This window comes from Zootermopsis nevadensis, unplaced genomic scaffold (assembly GCF_977971745.1).
Source record: "Zootermopsis nevadensis isolate Lab colony 2312 unplaced genomic scaffold, Znev_1.0 Znev_ptg000022l, whole genome shotgun sequence".
Lineage (NCBI taxonomy): Eukaryota > Metazoa > Arthropoda > Insecta > Blattodea > Termopsidae > Zootermopsis > Zootermopsis nevadensis.
The window spans coordinates 14,139,294-14,164,813 of NW_028259154.1; the positions used below are offsets into that span (position 1 = coordinate 14,139,294).

The 25,520-nt window shown below is 36.0% G+C and overlaps 1 protein-coding gene across 3 annotated transcripts in view; it reads right to left on the bottom strand.

The window, feature by feature from the left end:
- Window positions 1–23,989, bottom strand: part of Hr38 (Hormone receptor-like in 38) — a 48,845-nt gene extending 24,856 nt beyond the window's left edge. The window contains exons 1-2 of one of the 3 annotated variants that reach the window (XM_022082039.2): window positions 23,714–23,989; window positions 274–383 (exon numbers count right to left, since the gene is read on the bottom strand). In XM_022082039.2, coding sequence (XP_021937731.1) covers window positions 274–383; window positions 23,714–23,900 — 297 coding nt within the window. In that variant the 5' untranslated portion in view covers window positions 23,901–23,989. Of the gene's footprint in view, window positions 1–273; window positions 384–23,051 lie in introns of all 3 variants that reach the window. The other 2 variants (XM_022082042.2, XM_022082040.2) reach the window with 2 other exon arrangements.
- Between the last annotated feature and the right edge of the window lie 1,531 nt (window positions 23,990–25,520).

Below are 25,520 nucleotides of genomic sequence, written 5' to 3' on the forward strand. Positions count from 1 at the left end.
GAGCGACTGATCCAGTGTGTTATAAATTCTGACAAGGATGTCTATACCAGTAGCGTACGTGTGGCCTTCCCTGGGGGGACTTTGATTTCTTCTTATAAAATAAAGAAAGCTGACTTGTGGAAAGTGGTTTATGGCTCTTAGAAACTCGTTTTATGCAATTTTATATAACTTGTGTTTCTTCCAAACCACCACTAAGTGCTTAACTTCACAATCCCATGTCAAAGTTCACACCCACCCACTGACGCTTCTAGTTGCTTATGTTAATCCTTTTACCTGTGTGTGCAGCAGCAGCATACTTGACGCCACAGTGAAGGGTGCAGTGCCGCGGGGTCCTAGGCTGCTCAGTTCAGTCGACACGGCCACCTCCTTGGGCACTTCGGAGCCTGCGCGAGAAAACATCGGTCAAATACACACACACCACTAAGCGGGAACGCCCTGTATATTACTTTGAAAATACTGTATATTACAGGTAGAAATCGCACTATAACAAACATTAAAAGTTTTATCGATTAATCCTTTTAATTTTTTATCAGTATTCTTTAGATTCCCTTCTCATACGCTACAATATTTATATTCGTGCTTCAGTAAAAATGTTATGTTGGTCTGTTTGTAATTAAATGTTGTTATTTACCAATAAAATAGCGATAATTGTCTAAAACCAAAAAAAAGGGTCTATAATCAAGTATTTTATGGAAGAATATTTAAAGATATTAGAATACACAATCTTCCAAACCAAAATGTGCGAATGTATCAAATGCTACGGATAGTGACTTTCAAAATGAGTAACTAAAGCAAGAAATATCAGAAGATTAATGATAATTCAAATATTAAAGTAAAGTATCCCTAAAATCATCAAATTCGCATGGATTGACCACAATTTAAAAATAATAGTGACTTGATAGCTCGAAACTGTAGGATAAGGTAAATAGCATGTTTCTAAAATTCAAAATACCTAGTGTGTTACAGTGTTGTATACCCGCCAAAATTCTCAACATGCGATATCATATTTCTCTTAACTTTTTTGTAATATATTTAGAAAGGAAATCACTTAACTAGTTATGTAATTACACATACGGATAATAGAGTGATTTCAAATATGAAACTGGCTATAAACAAGGGACAATTAATTAATTAATGGTAATATAATTTAAAACATAAAAACGTATGAATAGTACGAAAAGTGTTAAATTAAAAATCAGGCAAGTATGGTAATTCAAAAAGTACAAAAATCACATATCTTATTGATAAATTTAATATCACTTCTCTGACACTTACTTTCTTCCTACCCTTACTACATACGGCATTAAACTTACATCTAAAATCAAGTGACAACTAATTCGTAATCTTAAACACAAACTTCACAACTAAAATAACTAATTATAATTCCGTAAAGGCCTAATGTGTTAATACAGACTGACCGTTATCCGTTGTGGTCAACATTGTTTTCTAACACAAACACAAACACAAACAGTCTTCTCTCATGTTTCCCTCCAAATGTTTCCTGATACTCACCTCCTGCCAAACTTATATAGACGATGAAGAAGGGGTAGGAGGGAAGAGAAATACGTCCCTCGGGAACACAGCAGCTATTAAATCAGTGGTATTTCAAACTTGGAGCGAGTCAGTCTATACAGTTAAGGATGATGATAACGATGACTGGTGATGACGCGATGATGAGATATCTTTATTCTTTCAATTTTTCGACTCTATTTTGTCTCTATCCATAGTGAGGGGGGGGGGAATCCTGCTCACGGAGCGGAACAATTGTTTTCAGCGCATGGACGCGGTGCGTCGTTGCTTTTGTTTGTTCGATACAGACAAGTTTCGAGTTCCATAATCCCACAATTAAACTAATGAGTGTCTGTGTGTGTGAGCGCTTAACAGGCGCGTCGGTCTCTAAGGATATTATAGGCTGCTGGGATAAATGATAACAAGGTAGCCATTAGCTAGGAGGAAGTTACATTTCTGATAAATTAATTTCAGATTTTATAGCATTTGCTCAGATTCTCTGAATAAATGCTATGATTTACTTACACACCACTTTTTAAAATGGTCTATGGTAAAAGTTCTAAGTTGGGCTTTGTCGCGACAAAAGAGTTGACTTAAGAAAATAATGGAATTTGTGTAAATATGTAAGCACTGCTTCCATAAGTAACAATTTTATTGAAACAAATTTTTAAACTGATAAATATTAGCTCCTCTTTAATTCAACTCGTATTCTGAAAACTAAACAGGCGTGTCAATATTTGTAATTATTATTTTCGAGTTTCTGGTTATTCGAATCTTAATAGTACCAACTACATAGGAAAATTCGGTCTTTAATTTAACGATAGCGTAAAAGTTAGAAAAGAAATTAGCTATAACAGTGCAATTGGCTGCTCAGAAATTAGCGCAGTCCAGGACAACCAAAGATCTCGAACAACGTGGATTATAATCAAAGATTATCAGGTGATACTGATAGGTAGACACGAAATGATAACGGGTAAAGTTTTCGACATGGACATGCATTTGTTATTAGCAAAACCACTCTTATTTATTGGCAAATAGGCTTCGTTATTCAGAAGGACACATGGAAGTCGTAGAGTGCAGATGGGAGAAACACAAAATAGTAAGATTGAATTATAGTATCAGTTAAAAAATCTAACAAATTATATGGCTACCCATTGTAATTTATGAAAGATTGTATATATAATTTATAGCACGACAATTTTCAACAAAAATGAAGACAATATACAATGTCTAAGACTCGAATTAATTATGCACTTGAACAATCTAATATTGGGGTTCTTAACCCAACAGGACCAAGGATCACATTTACAATTTTTTATCGACTCGCGGGCCACTAATTAGCAAATAATGACAATTTACTGAACTGCATGACAAGTGTTCAACAATCTTACTAACTTATTACCGGAAACAGGTTCATATATTAGCGTCCTCAGTAACTTTCTTTAAAAAAATTGTTGATTTGTATTTATTATTCAATTAAAATTAAACATTTTATTAATACAATAACTACTTATTCGTTATGCAAGTGGTACACTATTACAGCCATTCACACGAACAGCACAGGACAGACACGCGGGCCGCGGGTTAAGAACCTGATTTAACTCTTCCTAAACCGATAAAGTAATTCGATATCGATACGGAATTCCATATCGACTACCAAAAGAAATAAACAATTGTACACCAAATTTCTACCGCGAATTTTATGTATTACGGGCTAAGTAGGAGCTGAAAAATGATTCGAATTATTTTGTTACCTTCACAGATATGATCTAAAACAACAAGCATTTGAGGAAGTAGCTTCAGTATTTAGAAAAGGTGTCCACGTTATTGCAAACAATACAAAACAAGAATCTTGTCGTGGAAACGCTAACTTAAAAGTCTTTTAATTTGTTTCGTAACGCAGCTGTTCCCATTCTAGCCGAGAGAAGGCGGCATCATGCTGTGTGTTATGGCAACAGAGAATTTCTTACGTAATTATTGTTCCGGAAAAGACCTATAGATGGCACTAAAGTAAACCATTGTACTTCAAATTAAGGTAAGTTGTTCCAAGTATTAATAATAGCTTTTACAAGAAGCTTGTTCGCCTAGCAAAAGAAACAGAATTGCATTAGGAGTTTAATAACTTTCACACCCTCGGGGGAGAAGTGACATAATTAATGCATTTCGGTTTTTCACAACTAAACATACGCTGTTGTGAAACACGATATTTGTTTTACTGAACTAAGGTTGTAGATATGCTCGCCTTTGACCCTAACCACCTACATATCCGCGAGAAAGTTCCCTTGCCATAATACTAATATTTATGACACAAATGTCAACTTCTGTTTTCAGTTTAAAGAGGAAAGTATTTTTCCCATCGATATGCATTTTTTGCAGTAATTAATTAAAACGTGCAGTGAAATATTTATTCAGAAGTAGGTACATGTGATGTTGTGAGAAAGGTGTCTGACCACGCTGCTGGTGGTCGTCTAGACCGCTTGCAGTGACGGGAAACGAGCAGATTTCGTCTATAAAACAATTTCAGCTTTGACCCTTATTTCTGATGTATGTGTACAACGCTGTTCCTTAACTTGTGAGAAAACACAAATTACAGATTATAAGTCACTTGAATTTAAAAAACTACGTAGTTAAGCGAATAATTCAGTCTGTTAGAAAAGGAATCAATTAATAAATTATATGGGAAGATAATATTAAGACAGATCTCAGGTAGAAACGTTCTGAGTATGGGAATTGGATGAAGCTGGCTTAGGATCGTGTGGAGTGGCAGTCTTTGATATTAGCGGCATTGAACCTTCCCCACATTCTGTCATCCCGATGTTAGTCGTTAGTAATTACAGCTACTGAATTCAAGGGGGGGGGGAAACTGTTTTCTCTAGACTTTTATGAACATTTAAACGTGAGTATTTATCAGGCTATAAAACAAAGAATTTTAAATAGGATCCCGTAGAAGTTAGCTAACGTTTCAAAGGTTCTTACTGCCTCCATCATGAGGGCGATGATAACAATTTGAACAGGAAGATGTAGAATTGGTCCCGAGTTGTTTTGCGTGCAAGGTTTGACGTTGATATATAATTAAAATCTGACTTAGATTGATGCAAACCAGTTCGTAGTTCCTAAAACAAAAAAGTACTGTTCAGTGAATGTGTCGCGTTATATCCGCCGTCCAGTGCTGCTAGTAGTTGAACTAGTAGTTTCATATTCCGTCAATAGATGTCGTAAGCTTCAGGTAAACATCAGACACGTACGGCGCTAGTGTCAGATGCACAGTACGTACTCCGGATGAAATACAGATACAGTAGATTCCGGTTAATTGGGCCATTGCTTATTCCGGGTAGCCGTTTATTTGGCACAAATCTTAGAGAACAATGCTTTTTAATTCTTTACGTGGAACTTTGAATAATTGGGCCAGCCGCTTAATTGGGCCAAAGTGTTCTAGTCCCGACGTGTCCCAATTTACCTGAATCCACTGTATTTAACTTATTAAGAAATAAACAAGCACCCAAATTGTTGCTTGATTTAATTATTTTTTCAGTTCCTGCTCGATTCACTTTTTGTTTTGTTCTGCATTATAAATTATACGTTAGCTTAGAAATGCATCAAGAACCAAAGAAGGATTTTTAAATAAAATATTCAGATTTAAAAGGGTAATGAATATTTTAACTATGTTTAAAAACTTATAAACAATAATAAGTCCTGATTTTACCGTTGGTTACGCAGCATCGAATGCTATGATAATATGGCGAATTGGAAAGGACGTGGGAGAAAGGAGTCGTGGCCTATTTTAAGACACTGCTTCGGTAATTGCCGGTTATAAATTCGAATCCGTGACCTCGCAAGCACGAAGCAGGAGTGCTAACACTTAAACCGAACATTAGATACCAAAACGCAATATTATATTTGGGCAGTCCATCCATGAAGTCGCTAATAAATTAAGAAAAACTGTTGACAAATTGCTATGGATATACTCATCATATGAACACTAATCATGACTAATTTTGTCAACAGCTATTACAGTTATAGAAACCTTTCTATAAATGCGACCTATACGATGATTGTAATATTTTCATTCAAACTACGCCTTACTCTCTCGGGTACACATTAAATCCAACTTAAAATTACAAATTCGTGTAAAACTTCACAAATTATACATTAATAACTAGTTTAACTAACAATATTTAGTCATGACGACAAGGCAGGTTTAACAAATTAATAATCATCAAATCAGAAGACACTAAAAAGATGTTTAATGAAATAAATAAATGCTGCAGTTGTTCACAGCATAAAGATGACATCAGCAGCATCTCTAAGGAGCAGTGTAATTGGGGTCACAGGAACATTAAAAAGTTTTTCTTCCTGACAAGAGACTTTCACCGCCTTAATGTTGCTGCATCTCCAAGTTACATAAAGCATAGGGGACTTCTGTCATATTCTCGGTCCAGGTGAACATTAGTGCTTCCATACACCTTCTTTATATAGCCAAGTCAAACCACAACACACTTTTTCTTATATCAGCAGACTGCGCTGTGGACTTCCTGCCCACAGATTACGCAATGAGAGCAGGAAAGCAAATTTTACAAATGATATAATACGAATTTTGCACAAAAAACTGGCCTTGATGTTCGTTCAATCACTTCGGGTATTAAATTAATCATAAAACAGGTACTATAGTAACAGTGGGGCGTCAGTTAGTTACAATATCTTCAACAGTGAAGAAATGTCGTTATATACTCATGTATTGTTACGAAAAAATACCCGCGTTCTTTAAGCGAAACTGAAGACAATTATCTGTCTTCCTCCTCTTGGACTAGACACAAGTGCTGATAGAAGTTGTATATCTTTAGTTAATAATCATAGTTTGAAGCCAATTTTCATAGGAATGTGTAGACTGATAAAGTCTATCAGCATATCCGCAACAGTAATTTTAATTCTTAACACAGTTCTGGTTTTTATGCACATTTCATATAATTACATATAAATTACATAATTGGCATACTTGCCATTTGTATTACTTATGAATATGATCTCATTATGTCATTATGTAATGAAATAGATGCCTAAACATGTAACCTTCGACATTGATATATTATATTGTTATATTATAATAACAAGTTGTGTTTGATTGAAAAACAAAAATAATGTATTCACTATCAGTTCTTAACATTAGCCATGATTTCTAGGAAACTGTGTAGGGAAAAAAGAAGACCCACGGACATTAATTTTATAAAACTAATGCAGGTTGTGTGCCAAGTAGAAACTCCTTTATTTACGGAGAGTTTCTCCACGTGTTCTTCGCCCACTTCTGATAACCGGTGCTTCACAGCCTGTTCGATGGAATATAAATGTTCCCTAACCTACGAACCGTTATGTGATCTCATGCACGGTGGTTTCGACAATCAAGTGTCTTTCTATCTTTTTATATTTATTAGGCCTGTATGAATCCTGTCGAGAACTCAAGTGTATTGTAAAAATGGAATAAGACCAACGCGTTAGCTGTTCGTGTAAACGAAGATGGTTGTATTTGCTCCTTTCGTGAGAAAAAAATACGCTAACATGCAGAAGTTTACATTAAAAGAATGGAATGAAGGTTGTCATTACAAGAGAATTTTATGTTCTTCTTATGGCTATTTACAATTATTCTTTAACTAAAAGAAGTTTTTATCAAATAGAAATATCAAGATTATAAAATATTTAGGTTAATCTATTCACGTTTTAAATATTTTGTTCGACATATTTTTGGTTCTCTTGAATAGTTAGGCCCACATTGGCATAGTCATTTTTAATGAAAGTGACAACTTTGATTAACACAGAAAATGCACGAGACTTACACCTAGAAATGCCTAGTGTGTTTATTAATTAGGACTTTACAATTAAGCGGCAAATGATATATTAATTAATAATGTACAGTTTATCACGAACTTCAGCAATTGTTGAAGAGTTTATTATGAATTGAAATTTTCTGACCTAAAATTCTCAGATCTAGCCAGAGGATCATAATTTTTAAATTTAACATATTTCCATATTTTAATCCAAGAAAGAGTGAGGTTTAGGTGCATAATGTTCCGCCAGCCAGAAAATAATAGTGGCGTTCTGCAGGTTCATTAATTTTATACAAAACTTGGGGTGACAGTGCGCAAGATCGTGCTTCCACCTAATGATCAGCAAATTAACCAATCATTCGTTACAGCTGTACAGAATTTTACGGATTATCAGAAAGGAAAGATACGCTTATACAAAAACAACGTTCTATGCTACGCCTATTTCAAGTCAAGGCTAATCCATTCTGTGAATACAAGACATAAAACAGTCCACTGGATAAGAAAAGAGCTGAAAATTTTTAGCGTCCAACACTAAAATTTTGAGTTATGTTGGAAAGGTGTCGTAACGACAGCACGTGGGTGCAGATACTGCTCAGTCACCATAAGAAGTTCCATATTACGGCTGACTGCGATTCTTAAATACCGTGTTTTATGTCTGACTCCCAGAGATGTGGCAGACAACTCTGGTTGCCTAGTGCCTTGATGTTTAACGGAGAGTGAGGGTTTGCAAACAGTTACGAATTTACTCGCAGACGTAACTCTCCAATGGATACTGAACTGTGGTCTGCCTGCAGACACACAGACAGACAAACGTGTACACTGGTTGGTAGCGAAATGAATACAGGAGGGATAAACGGATACAAATAAAGTAATAAAAGTTCAAGAAACAAAAACAACTCTCGGAAAGTAGTAACAAGTTAGGCTTACTGGTTTAAAATTTACCTAAATATGATTATAAAATGTAGACATGGGCTTAAGGCTGAAGTAATAAGTGAATAATTACAGGTAACATAAAATACAGATCCTGAAGCAGCAATGATTTCGTTTGGAATCTTTTTATTTATGTCCGTTTACCCGGGGAAAGGTAAATTTCTGGTACTAAATATGCAAAAATTAAATTTTAAAGAAAGAACAACACAAATAAGAATAATGAACGTAGTTGAAAAGAGAGGGGAGAGAAAAAGGTAAGAAATTTATTTATAGAAATAAATGAGGATATAAATAACAACGAACAATGAAGCTAAAGAAAGAAATTAAAGTGAAGGAGATGAAGCAAGGAAGAGAAATACGAAAGGAAAATAAAGAGATAAGAAATTAAATATAAATAAGGAGAATAATAAATAAAAATAGAAAGGAACATACACAGGAGGAAATAATACAAGGAAGAGAGAAAGGAATATAATGGAAGTAGTAAACACAGAAATAAAGAAACGAAAAGAAAGTGAACTAAACTACAGACAGATAAACAGAAATAAAGGAAGCATTCTTAAGGAACTCGAGGTAGGTCGAAATAAAGAAATAAATAAAAAAAAAGAGTGAAGAGAACAGGATATGAAGGGAAATGAAACAAAACATTTCCATGTTTCTCACGAGTGTGGAAGGCCTATCAACAAGTAAACGAGGGAAATCAGAGGGTCAGTGCAATAATATTTCATGAGCAGATTTATACATTATCGGTCACGCCTCTACAAACACTGCCAAGACTGCATCAACTGGCTCGAAACCAATCAATGAACACGACAGAGAGAGTTCGCAGTCCGAAAGTTTAATAAGCGTTACGATCCTTCAACGAAACAAAAGAAGGTAAGAAGGAGCAACTTTAGGAAACTGTGAGTGTTTAAGGAATGAGAGAGAACTGCAAGAACGGAAAGGGAGATAGTGATGCATGGGAAAAGAAATCGACGTTGTCTGTACAATATTTAATTGCAGTTTAGTGTACTGAGGTTAGGTAAGGTTAGGTTAGGTTAGGTTATGGACCATTATAAAAACCTTGGAGTAGATGAGAGGATAGATATTATAAAGGATCTCAAGGAAATAAGTTAAGAGGATGTGGACTGGATTCATCTGGCTCAGGATAGAGAATGGTGGTGGGTTCTTGTGAAGATGAAACCTTCACGTTCAATGAAAGTCGGGGAATTTCTTAACTAAACTACAATCAGTTTCTCAAGAAGAACTATGCTCCATGAAGTTAGGTTCTAGTTAGTTTAGTGTAATTCACTCAAAATTTGGGCACATTTTACAACAGGTCTACAGCAAAACGTATATTACGTAGCCGAAGTCTTTAAATAAGCAATTAATATCCTTATTATAACAAAACAAAGGTTTATTACATAATAAAGAAACAGCATATAGTTCTCAATATTTACTCTTGCTGATATCAGAAAAGTGGGAAGTTTAAGGCACAATAAAATTACCCTCTGAATTTCGTCTAGGCCATTCTGATGCAATTAAACCATAAAATTCATTATGCATTAAAATAATCGGTCACTGAACTTCATCCTGGGGCTTACTCAAAAATTAAATCCCAAAGTTTATTACAGAATAGCGTAATCCGCCAATGAACGACGTCTTCGGGCTTACCGATATAATTAAAGCATAATATTTAAAAATAACGTAATCCACCACTGATCTCTATCTTTTCCATTCTTCAGATAGGGAAACTGGAAAGTTTAACTTATAAAGAATCCTCTATTGAACTCTACCTTGAATCATCCTGGTTTTATTAAACCGGAGAGATCATCAACAAACCCCATCACTGATCTTTGTCCTAAGACAACAACTTTAGACTCTCTTCTGCCGAGATGTTAAAGCAAAATCATCGGAACGCCACAGCATCAGAAACAGATCCTCCTATCACTTCAAATTAAAGTTACGAGAATTTGCTGACGATAACATTTTAACGGGGGCCGTAGGTTGAATCTTACGATGGTGGGACTCCTTTACCTGACACGAATCTAAATCTACTTTGGCGTTTTGTGACAAAGTGGGAGGCAGTTGACGCTTTACGAGACGCGATTTCTGAACGGATATTTGTCGTAAATCTGAATTAATTAATATTTAAAACAGTATTCTGATTCATGACATATGGAAGGAATTGAAGCGTGGTTGCTCTTTTTTTAATACAGTAACTTCGAGCAACCGTTTCTATGATTCAACTAAATTTCAAGGTGGTCTGTCGACTAAGGAATTTCCTTAAGGCCGCACTCTTTTGGCACAAGGGCGTTTAAAATGGTTGTCCCAAGATATTCCTAAAGCAGCACGCAAAGCATAGACTAACGAAAAATAATTATTTTTAATTATAAATAAACCCACCTCGCAGCGATGCTGATGTAAAAGAAATCTGCGACCATTTATCAATGCAATAACAATCGATACTTTGAATAAAATACTGTGGTCCCTGAAAGATGCATTCACTGTTTTTATTTACTACAATATAACTAGGTACAGGCCCCTCTAGATTCGGTTTGATGCGCTTCTTAACATAACCTTCAGAACACGAAGCGAAATTTAAAACATCATGCCTGAATTAATATTGATATTGCCGTTAGATCCTGTATCTTTTAGTGTAACTCTAGAGTAGAATAGTTCAGTCAGTGAGAATAATTGACATTTATTTAACGATTCTTAACTACAAATATTTCAGTACGTCTTTCCGAAACAGCAATCACGTCAAGATTTCTCCACCCAGACCATGAGAAAACATATCTGACTGCCTTTAGGTCACAGGTGGTATACCTTTATTTAACAAGATAATATTACCATCAGCCATCCACGTCTTAGGTCCAGTTGCCTGTTACAATCTCACGGAGAGTGCCATAATTTAGAAAGAGAAACTATAAAGTTATGCTTGGACCAACAAAATGTATAGGCCCAAGTTTGTATTTAAAATGCAACACAATTTATTGGTTAATAAACTGTAATATTATACAAGACTCGCTATGTCTGTAGGATTACAACTGAAAGGTCCAGTGTAAGGATGACATGGTTCTACTTTAACAAAATGTTCAAAAACAACAAAAAGATTTAATTTCTTGATTTAAAGATTCAAATACTTGCTTAAAACCACATCAAATTGTGGCTCCATTTTCACTAACAGCTTAACTAATAACTTGATCTATCCTATTCTTCCACCAATAAATACATTGGGTGATTTTTTAATATACGAAAAAATGTTAAACTAAAATTTAGCCAAAGTACCATACCCTTCAATTCTGGAATTTTAAAAGTCTTTCAGTGACATGCTAGTTTTGTCGGTAACATGAACACAATCGCGGTTTGACGGATCTATAATAAATGACATAAGAGGATTATCTTCGAGAAAATATTATCACATTTTTGTGAAGCATAAATGGATCTTAAAAGTAAATTATCCAGATGACTTTAGATATAATATATTTCTTAGAATATGTGTGCATAGAAATTCTTTTTCTTCTTTCTTCAGAGACTGTTTCAGATTAACAGAATACAGTGAATCAGGATACACGTAGAGAAATCGCTTGAAATGCAAGTCTGCTATAACAAACTTGTTCCAGGTGCCTTTTTCTTTGTTCATAAATTTCTACGACTTAATGGATACTAACGAAACGCTATATGTTGTTTTCAAAGTAAGTCGAACTTATTTGAAACTTCATGCAGTTTTTTTTGTCCGCTGTCTTGCAGGTTACAATAGAGATGTAGACATGTGTACAGGCTGTTCGAAAACACTATATGACTGAGGCCTGTATCAAGTACATGTGTTTCTGAGTGTGTCCCAGCTTTCTACATTGCCGAGACGAGTGTCCGTAACTTGCTGGAACATCGCCACCAACAATAACAGAACAGGTAAATGGGCACAATGTTGTCATTAATCTGTGTGCCTGACATGTATCGTATTACCGCATTGCATAACGGGAAAAACTAGAAACAATTACGTAATAAAAATATTCATATATCATTAAGAACATAACGTCTATTACCAGTAGTTTGCTAGCAAATCATCAGCTATTCTTCACAACTGATGTTCCACAGTAGGTATACAGAACAGAGACGTATTTAAACATTTGAATCCAAAGCTTATCTAAACAATATTTTTCAGTTCTTACCTCAAAGAAAACACAACACTTCTCCATAACAGAGATAAGTTGGTCGATACTGTTAAACAAATATTCCCTGTATACTCTGAGAATCATTTGGATCCCATAAATACACTTTTCGGGTAAAATGCGAGTTGTTGAGTGTTAACGCAGGTAGTCCATACTGGATTTTTATGGGTTAAAGTTGAAGTCACGTTGATTTCTAGCTTGCTGTAATTGGAGTTATAACTTTTTAACGAAAATTTCAAATCTAGTAAGGATTGTCAATATTTGCTGTAAATAAACAGCGTGTTTCATATTTTTAATCTTCCACTGAATGGCATATATGCAAGGTACAACCGTACAATCGAAACCATGTGTCTATTGACGAAAAATTATGGGGATTTTAATAGAAAATATTAATAAATTTGCGTTATTACTAGGCCTAACTTTCTTAAAAATATCAAAATATCACAAAATATATCTAGAACATGAATTTATTTTAGAATAGAATATTATTCCGTCTAAAGATGAAATGTTACATGTTTGCGCTAATAAACTTAACTAAAAGAAATAAATGTTCAATAAACATTTAATCATAGCCAATCCGTGTGCTTTGCGCTACAGACATCTAGCGGCAGTCATACAAACTTTATGTGTACGTCTGTAGAACAAAATAAGTTACATATTTTTGCCATATATTGTGATATATTAATTACACCAATAAATTACCCGTCATAAATAAATATTATCCCATACGTCCCAAAACCCCTTAATTAACAGCAAACGATCACCAACCAACTTTTACTTATTTATAGGTTATTTTTAATTTGTTCAATGATTCCCCCAATCTTTGATATTGTCTTGTAACGGAAAACATGAATTCGTTTTTCAGCAGATCTGCTGTGCCCCGCTGGAATATGCACCACAGAATTACGCACACTTGTAATAATTTTTGGCTAAGTGTTGCAGCTGATTTTTCAACAAGCGAAGCGAGATTCACTTTGACAACATTTATACAATTAAGGCACATGGGAGCGTGAGAAAATTAATATTATTATAGGCGTAAATCTTTCGCACATGTATGTTGGGAACAGGTGACATCATTTCTCGTCAATATGTTCACATTTATATCTCCGAAATTACTCTAGTAATTACCGAAAGGCTACAATAAAGAAATTGGAGTGACTTTAATTTCAGTTAACATCGGTTCAGTACGACACGTAGTGTACTTAATCCTCGAACCAGATTTGATAAATGGCGAATATTTAACGAAATTCTTCATGAAATGGAAGCTGTTACCATATTCTCTGAGCACAGTAAATTGTTTGGGTTAGAGCAATTCTATTATTTATATTTAAACTGTTGTGTTATTTAACTGTCAAGTACTCTTCTTTTATCGTATTTGTAAATATACCTAAGCAAAATGAACATAAGTTGTGGATGTGTAATGTAAAACACAAGTGAGAATGGACATATATGACAAGAAAGACATTTAATACAGCCAGTCTTCAGATTTTATTTTTCAATAAAACAGTCAATTGAAAATTGGTCGCAAATTAAAATGGAAAATTAAAACAGTAAGAGATGTAAATGCGAAAGTATTACGAGCATGCAGTGTATAATGGTAACTCAACGGTTAAGACACAACAGTACTTATATGTAAAACAGGTCCACCCAGGTTATTTAGTGGCTCGCGTTCTATGACTACAATGCGGAAGGTCCCTGATTCGATCACAACTCTTTATTACAATTTCCAGTTTCGTTTACTGTACCATTAAATTAAAATGCCACTTTATTTAAAGGCCTGAATATGTTTGTTAATATGACTTGTTAAATATTCACATGAGCGAAATCTATTTTTAATAAAATGTAGACGAATCTATAAAATAAAGAACTACATATAAAATGTTATGATAATGTTTACGCCAAAGTTCACTAAATGCGCCGTCTTAATGGCACACCCCAAGAATAAATTTAGTCGTTTTTTAAAATTACCATTTTATATATTTAAATTTAAAGTAAATATTAACATAAAATAAGTGTTTGACTTTTAATTCAATCCATGGAACGTGGGGTTAAATGTAGTATGATGATAACAAATCTAAGGATTCTAATAGCGAACAGGAGTCACAACGTAGCTGTAAATCGTAACTGAATCCTTTAATAAAACATCACAGAAAGAATATAAGACGATATGTGACATGAACGTATAAACTGAGAGAAAAACATTCTCAAGTTCAACTTTAAAAGTGATCTCGAAACACAAATTAATATTTTCAGAGACTCGTAAATTTTACTGATACTTAACTAACTCCAAGGTGCAACATGTCTCGAAAATCTGACAGTTTATCATGTGGTCAAGAAAATTAACCGTCTGTTAATTGACCCCGAAGATGAACTGCCTTGGTTCCTTGTGGAGTCACTGGGCTCTAACCCGAGCAAAACTAATTCCATTAACACTACGTCTCTCAAGTGAATTTTAAGCTAAACCTACATCTCATATGTAGTACCTTCTCAAGAAGCTTTCCGAGTAAATTTTTATGCATTTATTGTCTCTTCTGTGTCACACCCACCTAAAATTTCATAACTTATCCACACTAACAATATTAAAAAACGTTCCTGTTGTTATTTCCTCTTAGGCCTAAAATATTCCTACCATTTTTTCGTTTTCAAACACATCGATTTATGTTATAATAAAGTCCAACAAGAAATTAATTCAAAATTTAATCAAAATCCTTTGATTTATACGCGTACTACTGTTACATTAATAGACATGGCGAAGGTAAAATGATGGCCATACATTATCGAGAATATAATCTAAACAGATTACATTTTTCAAGTCGAGATAGAAAATGTATCCAGACATTCACTGGATAGGGAAAAACGTATATTCCGGAGGTCGGCTGTGTTCCCGCCTGTCACTAGCGATAAAGCAAGATTTATGTGACGAGCTTCACCCAGCAGAAACCTCTTCCTTTTACCTGGCGACAGAGACAGTAAGCTTCCGAAACGTCGTTCGTATTTATGATCTATACAACGAACAGCTTGTGGTGAAAATACTTCCATGGTAATACTAAATCACTGTCACAATCCTTCAGACTAAGAAACCAGTTCAACTCAAATAATGTTAGTCATTTATATAACTGCATTAACAGGATCAGTACTTGATAGGTAGGAAACGTCATCAGAGAAACTCAAAAGACTGGTTAACAGCTATTACATTACAACTTGAATCATAACCGTTACCTAAATTTAAACGGTAGAACCCGGAGACAAATTTATAACGATGTTCTTTCATCCGCTTCTGACACATTTAAAATGCTTTAAATTATGGTTCTGGTATTATTAGGTAACCAGTCAAATAATACAAAAGTAATGTTTTGCTATCGTAACATGCGAATACTTCATAAATTTCAATGCATTTGTGAATCATCACTCAATAAGCGGATAAATGGAGAGATGATGTCGATCAAATAAAGAAATGTAGCACGCGTAAGGCAGATGTAAAATATATGCACGGTTTTAGCCGGAAAACTTGAAAGGAAGACACTACTTCGGAGACCAAGGCGTAGATGGGGTAATAATATTAAATAAATCTAAAATATAGAATGATGTAGAATGTTAACTGATTTAATCTGGCTCAGGATAGAGTCCTGAAGCGGGCGATGAGGAAGAAGCAACGACCTCTGAAACGTCGGAAAACATCTACCAGACAATACGGCGCAACAATTCAGAAAACTGCTATATTCAGAAAACTCCTTGCTCATGCCGGATATATTATTTGAAATTTCATCGAAAACAAAATCATTTCTCATTTCATTTTTATAGGTTCAGCCAATGTATACCGTATTCGTAAGACTCAAACCCAATTTTTTAAAAAAATTGTGTATGTCTGAGCACGTATTTTTCCCTCAAACTTATATTCTTATACTACAAATTCAATATTTAACTGGTACGCAGAAGCAAAGCTCGTAGCTTCCTCGCTAATGAAGCAAATTAAATCTATTTGACAACGCATGCTATTACTAGACACCCCTGGAGTTATATATCGCATTATCAAAATAGGCGTACAAAGACGGCTCTTTGCCAATATAACGCGGTGCATCATGACACGCCGTTGCGTAAGTGTGGAGAACAAAATTTATATTTCTCATCACAACAAACCTATTTCTGTCCACCCGGAAGCCCTTGAATAAAGTTTATAAAATTAACAAATAATGGGAAGGTCGCATTCTTCTATTCGTACGTACATTACGTAACGAATTTCGAACAAATTCAATATTAAGCCCTATGCCAAATACATTTGTGTGCATTTAATTTTGATATGAATGAATCAAATATAACGCCTACCGTACACAAAGCTCAACTTAAACTTTACAGAATTTCTCAAAAATGGGTTACTGTAGGGAAATTTGTTAATGTCACGTAATACGAAGCTAATTAAAATCTACAAATTTCACCCGAAAATTTTTCTCTTTGTAATAAATATTTAACGAAATACAAGGAACACGCCCTGCAGTGACTTTGTAGCAACTGCAGATTGACAATGTTTCTGAAATGCATAAAAATTCCACACAATCCTAACCTGGCCAGATATACCCTGAGGAAAGAGACATCAGTGCCCACTGGACAAGGTAATGGTATTCATTTCGCAAAGCATGTTGTGGACATGGCAGTAAACAGAGAAATTCCAGTGTCCCTGCCAGGAATCGAATCTTGTTTCTCCAGATATTATCCGGTAACTTTACTGACAAATATTTCACTGAATTAAGATTATTTAACCCTAATTGCGTTGTAACTAGAAATGGTAGTGATTCATTTCAAATGTTTGTCGGTTCAACTTGCAATATTACAACTCCAAAACTTTCTCCTATCGTGTAAGCTTGCCTACATTTTAACCCACTTACTTAAAATAACAGACGCTTAAGACAGGAAATGAGAGCATGATAAAAATCGATCACCATCAGTTATTACTTTTCCGCATTTCAATCCGCGTACTTTATAATGATGCTTTTTGACTGAAGTTAAATAAAAAGCTCACGTTTTACTGGAGAAGACGTAGGCTTAAGTTCAATGTTCTTTATTGTTAAATTAGTAGTGAAATATATTATCTTTTGAACCAAACATCGTATTACGAGTTATACAATAAAATATTGCTATCCGGACATCTCATAACGCGGTCAGTTCTAATCTCTGTTCAGGTTTTGCAATTTTAATAATACAGTATATTACGATTAATGGCACATTTTATTAACACTTAGATAATCAGGACTATTACTTAATGCAGAGCTACCTTTCGCTGCAGAGTCTTATTAAGCAAGACTTTACTGCAATGTTTTGAGTGTGACAAGAGTACGAACTGATAAAATTACAGATATTACATAGGTGGACATGTAGCATGACTAGGTAATTTTGTTGAAAAATCTCACAAAAGAGACCACCAAGGAGAACAAGACGCACATGGTATTAAAATTAATCTCATGGAATCAGGTCGTGAAATTGTGGACTGAAATGTTTCAGGTTAGGATTCAACATTACAGATTTTATTTTAAAATCGTGCCTTCATTAGTCAATGTGGAACTGAAGCATAATTTACTATGGGAAGGATTTACAGGACAAAATTAATTCACAGGATGCTAAATGTTGACAGACGAGGCAAAGTTAATGCAACTATGTCTCTGCAAGCAGACATATTAAGCAGTCTAGTTATTTTCGAATATTAAAACAAAGCCTCCGATGTGTTTAAAACAAGAAACAACGTGGCATTTAAAGACTCTGTTTTGAAAAAAACTGGCTTTGCGTTTTAACAGATATTAATATATCCAAGAAGCCAGAATAAATTATATAGTACTAATTTGCATGAAGACGTATAGTTATTTCTAACAGAAATTATTGTAACAAAGTAAGCATTGTTTCTGTAAGGAGTTTTAAATAAATATTGATTATTAATATTATTGATTGAATAATCTAATAATAACGCATAATTTATAAGAAAACAACATTGAACTTTACCAATTTTCTCAAAGACAGATCTTCGTACAAGCTATTGGTGCAAAAAATAAACTTCTTTTACTGACAACATCCTAAGACATTTTGAACATTTAATGTTGTGAAAGTACGAAAAATCTACAATCCACAATTTGGTTTTTGTGGTCCGATTAGCTTCGAAGTAAGGGATTTGTAAGAATGAATGCATATAAATAACAGTGGATATTTGTAAAATATTTCCTATTTGAGCAAACCTTTCCATGCTTGAATTGTAATGTAATTTCGTTGCTAAAACAGAAATAACAACATTGCTTCGGTGAATAATCCGTCACCGAGATTATTTATTTGCGTTTGTCAAACTTTTTCTTCGGAGAATGTAGGACTGTCATAAACATATGAAAGTACCTAAGTCATGTTTTCTAACTAGATAATTATCATCAATGCTGAACTGTCGTCATTAGTACTTACAGCAACCGCAAATGAAAATAAGTGGTCACATTACAGCCAATGCCTTGAGCAGACGCTCAGTATCTAAGAGCACAGCGTAACACTATATTTAAACATCTGGCAGAGCGCACAGCTCATCTGTCTTGTTTTTGTGAAAGTCTCAGGATTGTATCCCTGGGAGGCCTATCCTTAAGCTTTTCGTGGTTCCCTAAGGAGCTACAGGCAAGTGTCAGAAAGTGTCTTCGAACAGATCACAATCGAATTCCACCCGATTCACAATTTATCACCGTCTGCACATATTTTGCGGCATAACAGCAAGGCATATATGTACAGAAATTAACAGACAATCGAAACACAAATAATTTTGAATTTTTCCTCAGCGTAGAGCAGTAATTTATCGAAGAATTTTGGTCAATCGATTTCATCATAATAATGGAATAAATTCATACAGTAGCTTTGTTTTCGATACGCAGATTTTAATTAAACATAAAATTTTGAGTGCGGAAATTAGGTGCCATATAAATACGTAAATATTAAAACAGAGTGGTAATTTTACCAATTGTTTGATATAACTGTAAAATTTTTTTGAGAACAGAGTACTGAAAAAAGCATGACAGAAAGAATAGAACAGAAAAATGGGAAAACTTACATATGTGGAGCTTCAGAATCTATATTCTTCACCAACTATTAGTAGGATAATCAAATAAAGCAGGAGGAGATGGTAAGTCCAAGATGTGTGAAAAAAGCGCATAAGTCTAAAAAATCTCCATCATCATTAAATATGGCGCGATAGTGTGGTCTGGATCAAACTGACTCAGCATTGCGTCCAGTTGCATGATTTTGTGAACACGGTTATGAGCATTTGGGACTCCAAAATGGGCCAGGGATTTTTGCTGACCAACCGAGCGACAATCAGTTTCCGAAGAATGATTCTTCTCGAACATGACCTCACGGACAGCCGGGAAGTGAAGTTTTATTCACAAAGATAAACTGAAACGAAGTATTAAAACTAATAACAACAGCGGCCTTGAAAAGTGAGTCCGTAGGATTTGTGATTGCTGGGGTCTGGTAAGCACTGGGAAGAAATTAATTACTTCGGTCTTAGCGTTGAAGACTTCATTTATCTTACTCGGGTTCTCTTCCTATAATTTGAAGACAAGACAGTTTCAGTAATCCTCGAAAACATTAGTTTATTTTTCTTATCCAATAAACAACATCGAAAGAAAATACTTACCTTAAAACCAGACAATGACCCAATGTTTTTTTTCAAATACAATTCTGATGTAACTGATGTTACAACAGTTTTCCTTAAAGCACAGAAAAAGGAAAAAGACAGATCTGAGGACATAGACCACTTGGAAGATGTAGATGGAAGAAATATATTGTCACTGTTCTTATTTAAATTATGTACGGATGTGAACTAGATTAATTGATTTCAAGATATGGACCAATAACGGGACCTTGTAAACACGGTAATGAATCTTCTGATTCCGTAATAGTCAGAGAATTTATTGACTAATTTCATAAGAAAGGCTCTACACCATCGAGAAAGTAGTTCATTTATTTCCTTTATGAGTAATTTTTGCTAGATAATGGTCACAAATTGAAAACAAATTGTTTATCAGCTTCCCAAACGAAGAATTAAACAACTCTACGTACCACGTATTTGAAACTGCGTCATTAAGTTACTTAGGAACCAGTAAATCCAAACGGAGTTAACTAGGTTAAACTGTATGCTGGAGTAATACAATGAAGTTTTCCCCGTATGAATTACAGTTCCATGCTATTTGTCTACTCAATGAAAACGTCATCATCAGTCTGTAACTGAGAAAACGTATGTACTACGTAGAGAAAATAAACAGTTATATAACAAAACATATGGCGTCTCATCATCTGTTGCGACGTAATAACAGATAAACAAACAATGAAGCATCGAGTTACAATAAGCGTTACTAATTAAGCGAAAGAATCGATTGTGTGAACACAAGTTATGGCGCTACTATCGCCCAGACACGAAATGAACACTGATTTATATTGTGACAGAATATTAACACAACTCTCGTATCCTATCAATGAAAATACATAAGCTGTCTGCTTCCTGTCATTTCATGAGTACATATGAATGGTTTAGTCACAGTGACATTTATGTAAATATGAGTGAGCGTATGTTTGCCCATCCATCAATTAATCACGTATCTTTCAGAAGATGGCTGTCTTTTGGGATGTTTAGTGTAGTGTAGCCATTTGGCATTTGATATTAATAAGCGCAAATCATGTTTGAGGCAAAAACTGTAGCGTACATCTTAATTAGATGCATACCTTTTTCCTGGAACTCTTTCTTAATGCGTACTATTTTAGACTCGGTCCACACAAATTCTGCGACACAACCGCTATTTAAGAACAGCGGATTAGTCAAGGGTTTGAAGAAATCCCCCCCGCCTAATTTGTACCTCGAAGTTTAGTCACAAAGTCCATCACTGTCCTCTATCATGAGCCAGCTGAATCTAATACACATTCTCAAATTTTAATCGATAATTTAAACGAAAAAAAAATTCCGGTATTGGAAAAATTTAAATTGCTGTAAAACCTTGAGAAAACCTGCTTCGCTGCAAAGAGAAGAAAGAATCTTGTGTATTCGAGTAAAATGTCTGCAACGAGAAGGAATACGACGAAGAAGTAATTTATGAATAAAAATTACACAGTTCCTTCGTTCGTTCATATAAATAAAAGAGCTTGAAACTATTTTTGGAGCATAAGACGAGAGTGAGTCACGCGGCGTAATCCTTCGCTTTGCGCGGGTTTGGTTATCGTGTGACTGCGGTCGGGAGAGGCTGAGGAAGGCGGAACGGCCAGCCTCCGACAGCCCCACGTCACAACTTTCCGAAGTAACTCTTCACTGTTTACACTGAAACTGTCATTTACGATAGCTATAAGGTACGAAATAACACTTGTTTAATGACTAACCTTGAAACTGGTTCAAATTACGTAACTGGTGATCTGAGTACACAAATCACAATACCGGGAGCGAACTACTGCGTTTCTGTTATGTTAGTTAAAGAACAGCGACACAGATTTGGGTTATGTTACAAATTTCAATGAAAGTTTTATTTGCCTGTACCACGAATATATTTGGCAGCTGAAATTTCAATGTCGTGAGAATCGCAATGCGAGGGAGAAGAAAAACGGATCTCAGAAGAAAACAAAGACAATAATAAACAAACAAAAAAAAACAAGAGTTACAGGAATGACAACCCCAAAACATCTCTCAATCCCCGAGATGTTTATGTTTTTTAAGGGGACATAACTTAAGAATGAGGTTACGGAAATGCAACACGAGAAAAAGGAGAGGGTGACGTCCTTGTGGAATAAAAACAATTTCATTCATCTGTCGTCTAAAATAGGTCACGCTTGTGTAACAATCCCAGAAGAGACATGCATTCCAAAGAAGCTTGTGATGAAGAGACAGCTGTGGATTTGTTGCCACCTACACCAGCCGGCCGGATCTAACACAAACACGCACGAGAGCTATGACGTAATAGGAGGTTAATTACGTCATACAGGGACCATCTCATCATGATACGCGAGGAGGAAAGGGAATAGCATATTACCACTTGCAGGATCAACACCGGAAAAAGAGAGACGAGACGAAAGGCGAGAGATGTGACGTCGCAACTTCAGATCGATTCGCCGGGTGCGACATGTGACGTCACTTGCCGCATGGGCGTGGATTGACGTCAGCAGTGACGCAAACAATTACGGGATCTCCCGTAAAGTGTTTAAAAAACGACGGGATAGCCATTACGTCAATAAGATGGCGTCACAGCCGGAGCCACGTGAGGGCAACCTATCTTAAAGGGGCAACTATACAAAGCACGGCTCTGTTTAAGACGCCCACTGGGAGATAGTCATTTGTTTCTCGTTTCATCTTGAACTCTATTTTTCTGTCACTCATCCAAAGTTGCCAAACTCAAATAGCCTCGTCTAGCGTCACATGCTCTGTGGTCCTGGGCTCGACGCCAGAGCACAACACGTGGTTTAATGTTACCAACTGATCATGTGCCCCCCGCTGCAGGGGGAGGGGGTGTGATGGTCCAATTATAGCTAACAGTCTTCTAACGTTTTCATTCATTCTTCGCACAGATTACAACTACTGTTAGCAACGTGCAAGTGCAAGTTAGTGGTTTGTTTGCCGGCTCTCCGCAAGGAGTGAACACAGGCAATAATGGTCATGACTTACTGAGACAGATACCAGAATTGTTGTTCCTATTGTTGTTGTTGTTGTTGTCGTCGCTTTTGTTCTTGTAGAGGCAGGTTGTTGAAGTTTGCATGTCTTCTATGCATCCTGGTATCGTAATTTATCAGCACCATTCAGATCTTCATTTGTTTCTACTTGTTTATCTGAATATTTTTCTCCTCCGTCTATAAATCAAATTCCAAATGATACCCGGAATCTTATTTTTGTAGTCCACAAACTTATCACTTCACTGAATTTTTTGATATCTTCATAAACGGATCCTTAGCTATCTTCTGTTTTCTGTATCACACAGATTTATGTTCAGGTTTTGCTAAATAAGGTATTTTTTACGACTTTCAAACTACAATTTTTGAGTCGTCGTTACAATGCGCGACAGAGATGTTGTTACTGAGTTTAAAGCTGATGGCTCGATCAAGCGACGCTCAGCTGTTCTCAGCAGAACAGAGCCCAAGGCGCTGAACGTGGCAGATACATTTCTATCCACCGCGTATTTCATAGTCAGTGGACGAAGGAATCTACTCGTCGCCCCATGACAACACGCGACTACACGAGGCTATTTAGACTGAAAGTCAGTCTGTCTGTGAATTAACCACATACCAGTCACTCGCGTTTAAGGCATTGTGAGATAAGGGGAACGGACCCACCTGGGGGTGTGGGGGCAGCTCTTGTCGACGGCGAAGACGAACCCTGACCCTGAGGGCTTTGAGAAGACGACGCCGGTTGAACTGCAGGGGTAAGCACTTGAAGTAACGGTTCAGTTGGTGGTGAAGGTGTAGTGGACTGATGGTGATGATCCAGAACGGTAATCGCAGACCCGACGACACGTATCATGTGTCCCCACTACATCACACACTCACACACTCAACACCCAGGTGACCACTGAGTTAGATCCTCACAGCTTCGAGTAAAGCACAAGACTGAGTCTTGACCGCCCCTCTGCCCATATTATAAAACACCGCCTTACACAGTACAACGGTAGAGGAGAACGAGGTGGAGAAGGAGGCGAAATGACGTCAGAGACCCCGCAATTCATGACGTCATCACCGGGCCGTGAGCTGGTAGATCGATGAGGCGTACGCGGCTGGCAGTGGGGGGCAGATACTGGCTGGTGGAGGGGGTGGAGGCAGACCCAAGACGTCATCATTATGACGCAATAACCGTGACGTAATGTTAGAGAGAGATGGAAGGGATTTGCGGAATCGATATCTTGCGGTTTGGAGGGGGATGGGTGGAGGTGCGAGAGAGAGGGTGAGGCATGAATTTAGTAAAGTCTTGAGAGGAACGTTTCTGACGATGTGTGACTGAAAATAGAAATGAATACGATAAATCGCTTCAATTGGGACTTCCGTGGGAAGAAATTTTCAGGCTATCTGAAGACAAAAGTCAGACTACAACAAAGCATTGCTAGTGTTGGGGGGAAAGCCATTTTAAAAAAAGGAATCCCCAACCCCAAAGCGCAGTCTTTAGTGTCAAAGACGCCTTCTAGGTAACCACAGAGGATCTTATAATTTGTACCCTCAGCAAAATATTATCACGATATACAAATCACGAATGACGTGATGGGTGAGGCATATATAAGGCATGAGATGGGTAAAAGATGCTTACACAATTTTGATCGGAAAATCTGAACGGAAGAAATCACTTTTCTGCTAAGCGATGTGTGAATGCGTAGGCTTAACACCTTCCTCTGCCTTTCTATTCTCTCTCTTTACTGTTTTCTACCTCTTTTCTTCCGTCCTTTATTTAATTCCTCTTTTTAGTTCCATTTCTTCTTTCTCTTTCTTCATCGTTGTCGGTTCGCTGTTTGTGAACGGAATTTGATACAGAAGGGAGCAGGTTGGATAATTCAGGGCTGAGATGGGGAATTCGTAAGTGCATCGCACTCTCCACACCCATGAAGAGACACGTAGTCGTGACGAGACCTCAGGTGTGGCTAACTGCGCCCCGACGACAAGATACTTACAGCTTGAATAAATCATTAATAATTAACAGGGCGCTCTATCGATTGAAATATTCAGTCCATAAACAAGTTACAAGTAATGGATTTTACGATATATTTTATTAGACGCAGCAGAATCCTTCTTGATTAGCTGATAGTTACTCAGCTAGTCAAGAAATTCATTAAGTTTCACAGAACACAAAAGATTCAGAGGCCTATTCATAACTGAACAATATTCCGAGAGAGTTGAATCCTGTGCTCATTCTTAAGTCCTATTTCTTTAAGAACCACTTTAATATTATATCTGCGCATACGTCTACCAATTGGCTTTAACCCTTGAAATTTTTCCGACTTAAACTTTGCATTACTTTCTGACTTCCATTCGTGCTACACAGCCTGCACATCTCATCTTACTTCATTATATTACCGTAATAATAAAACAATTTAATAGATGAAATTACCTTTAACAAAATCAGAGAAAACTAAAATGATGTGAAAGAAAAGTATTTAAT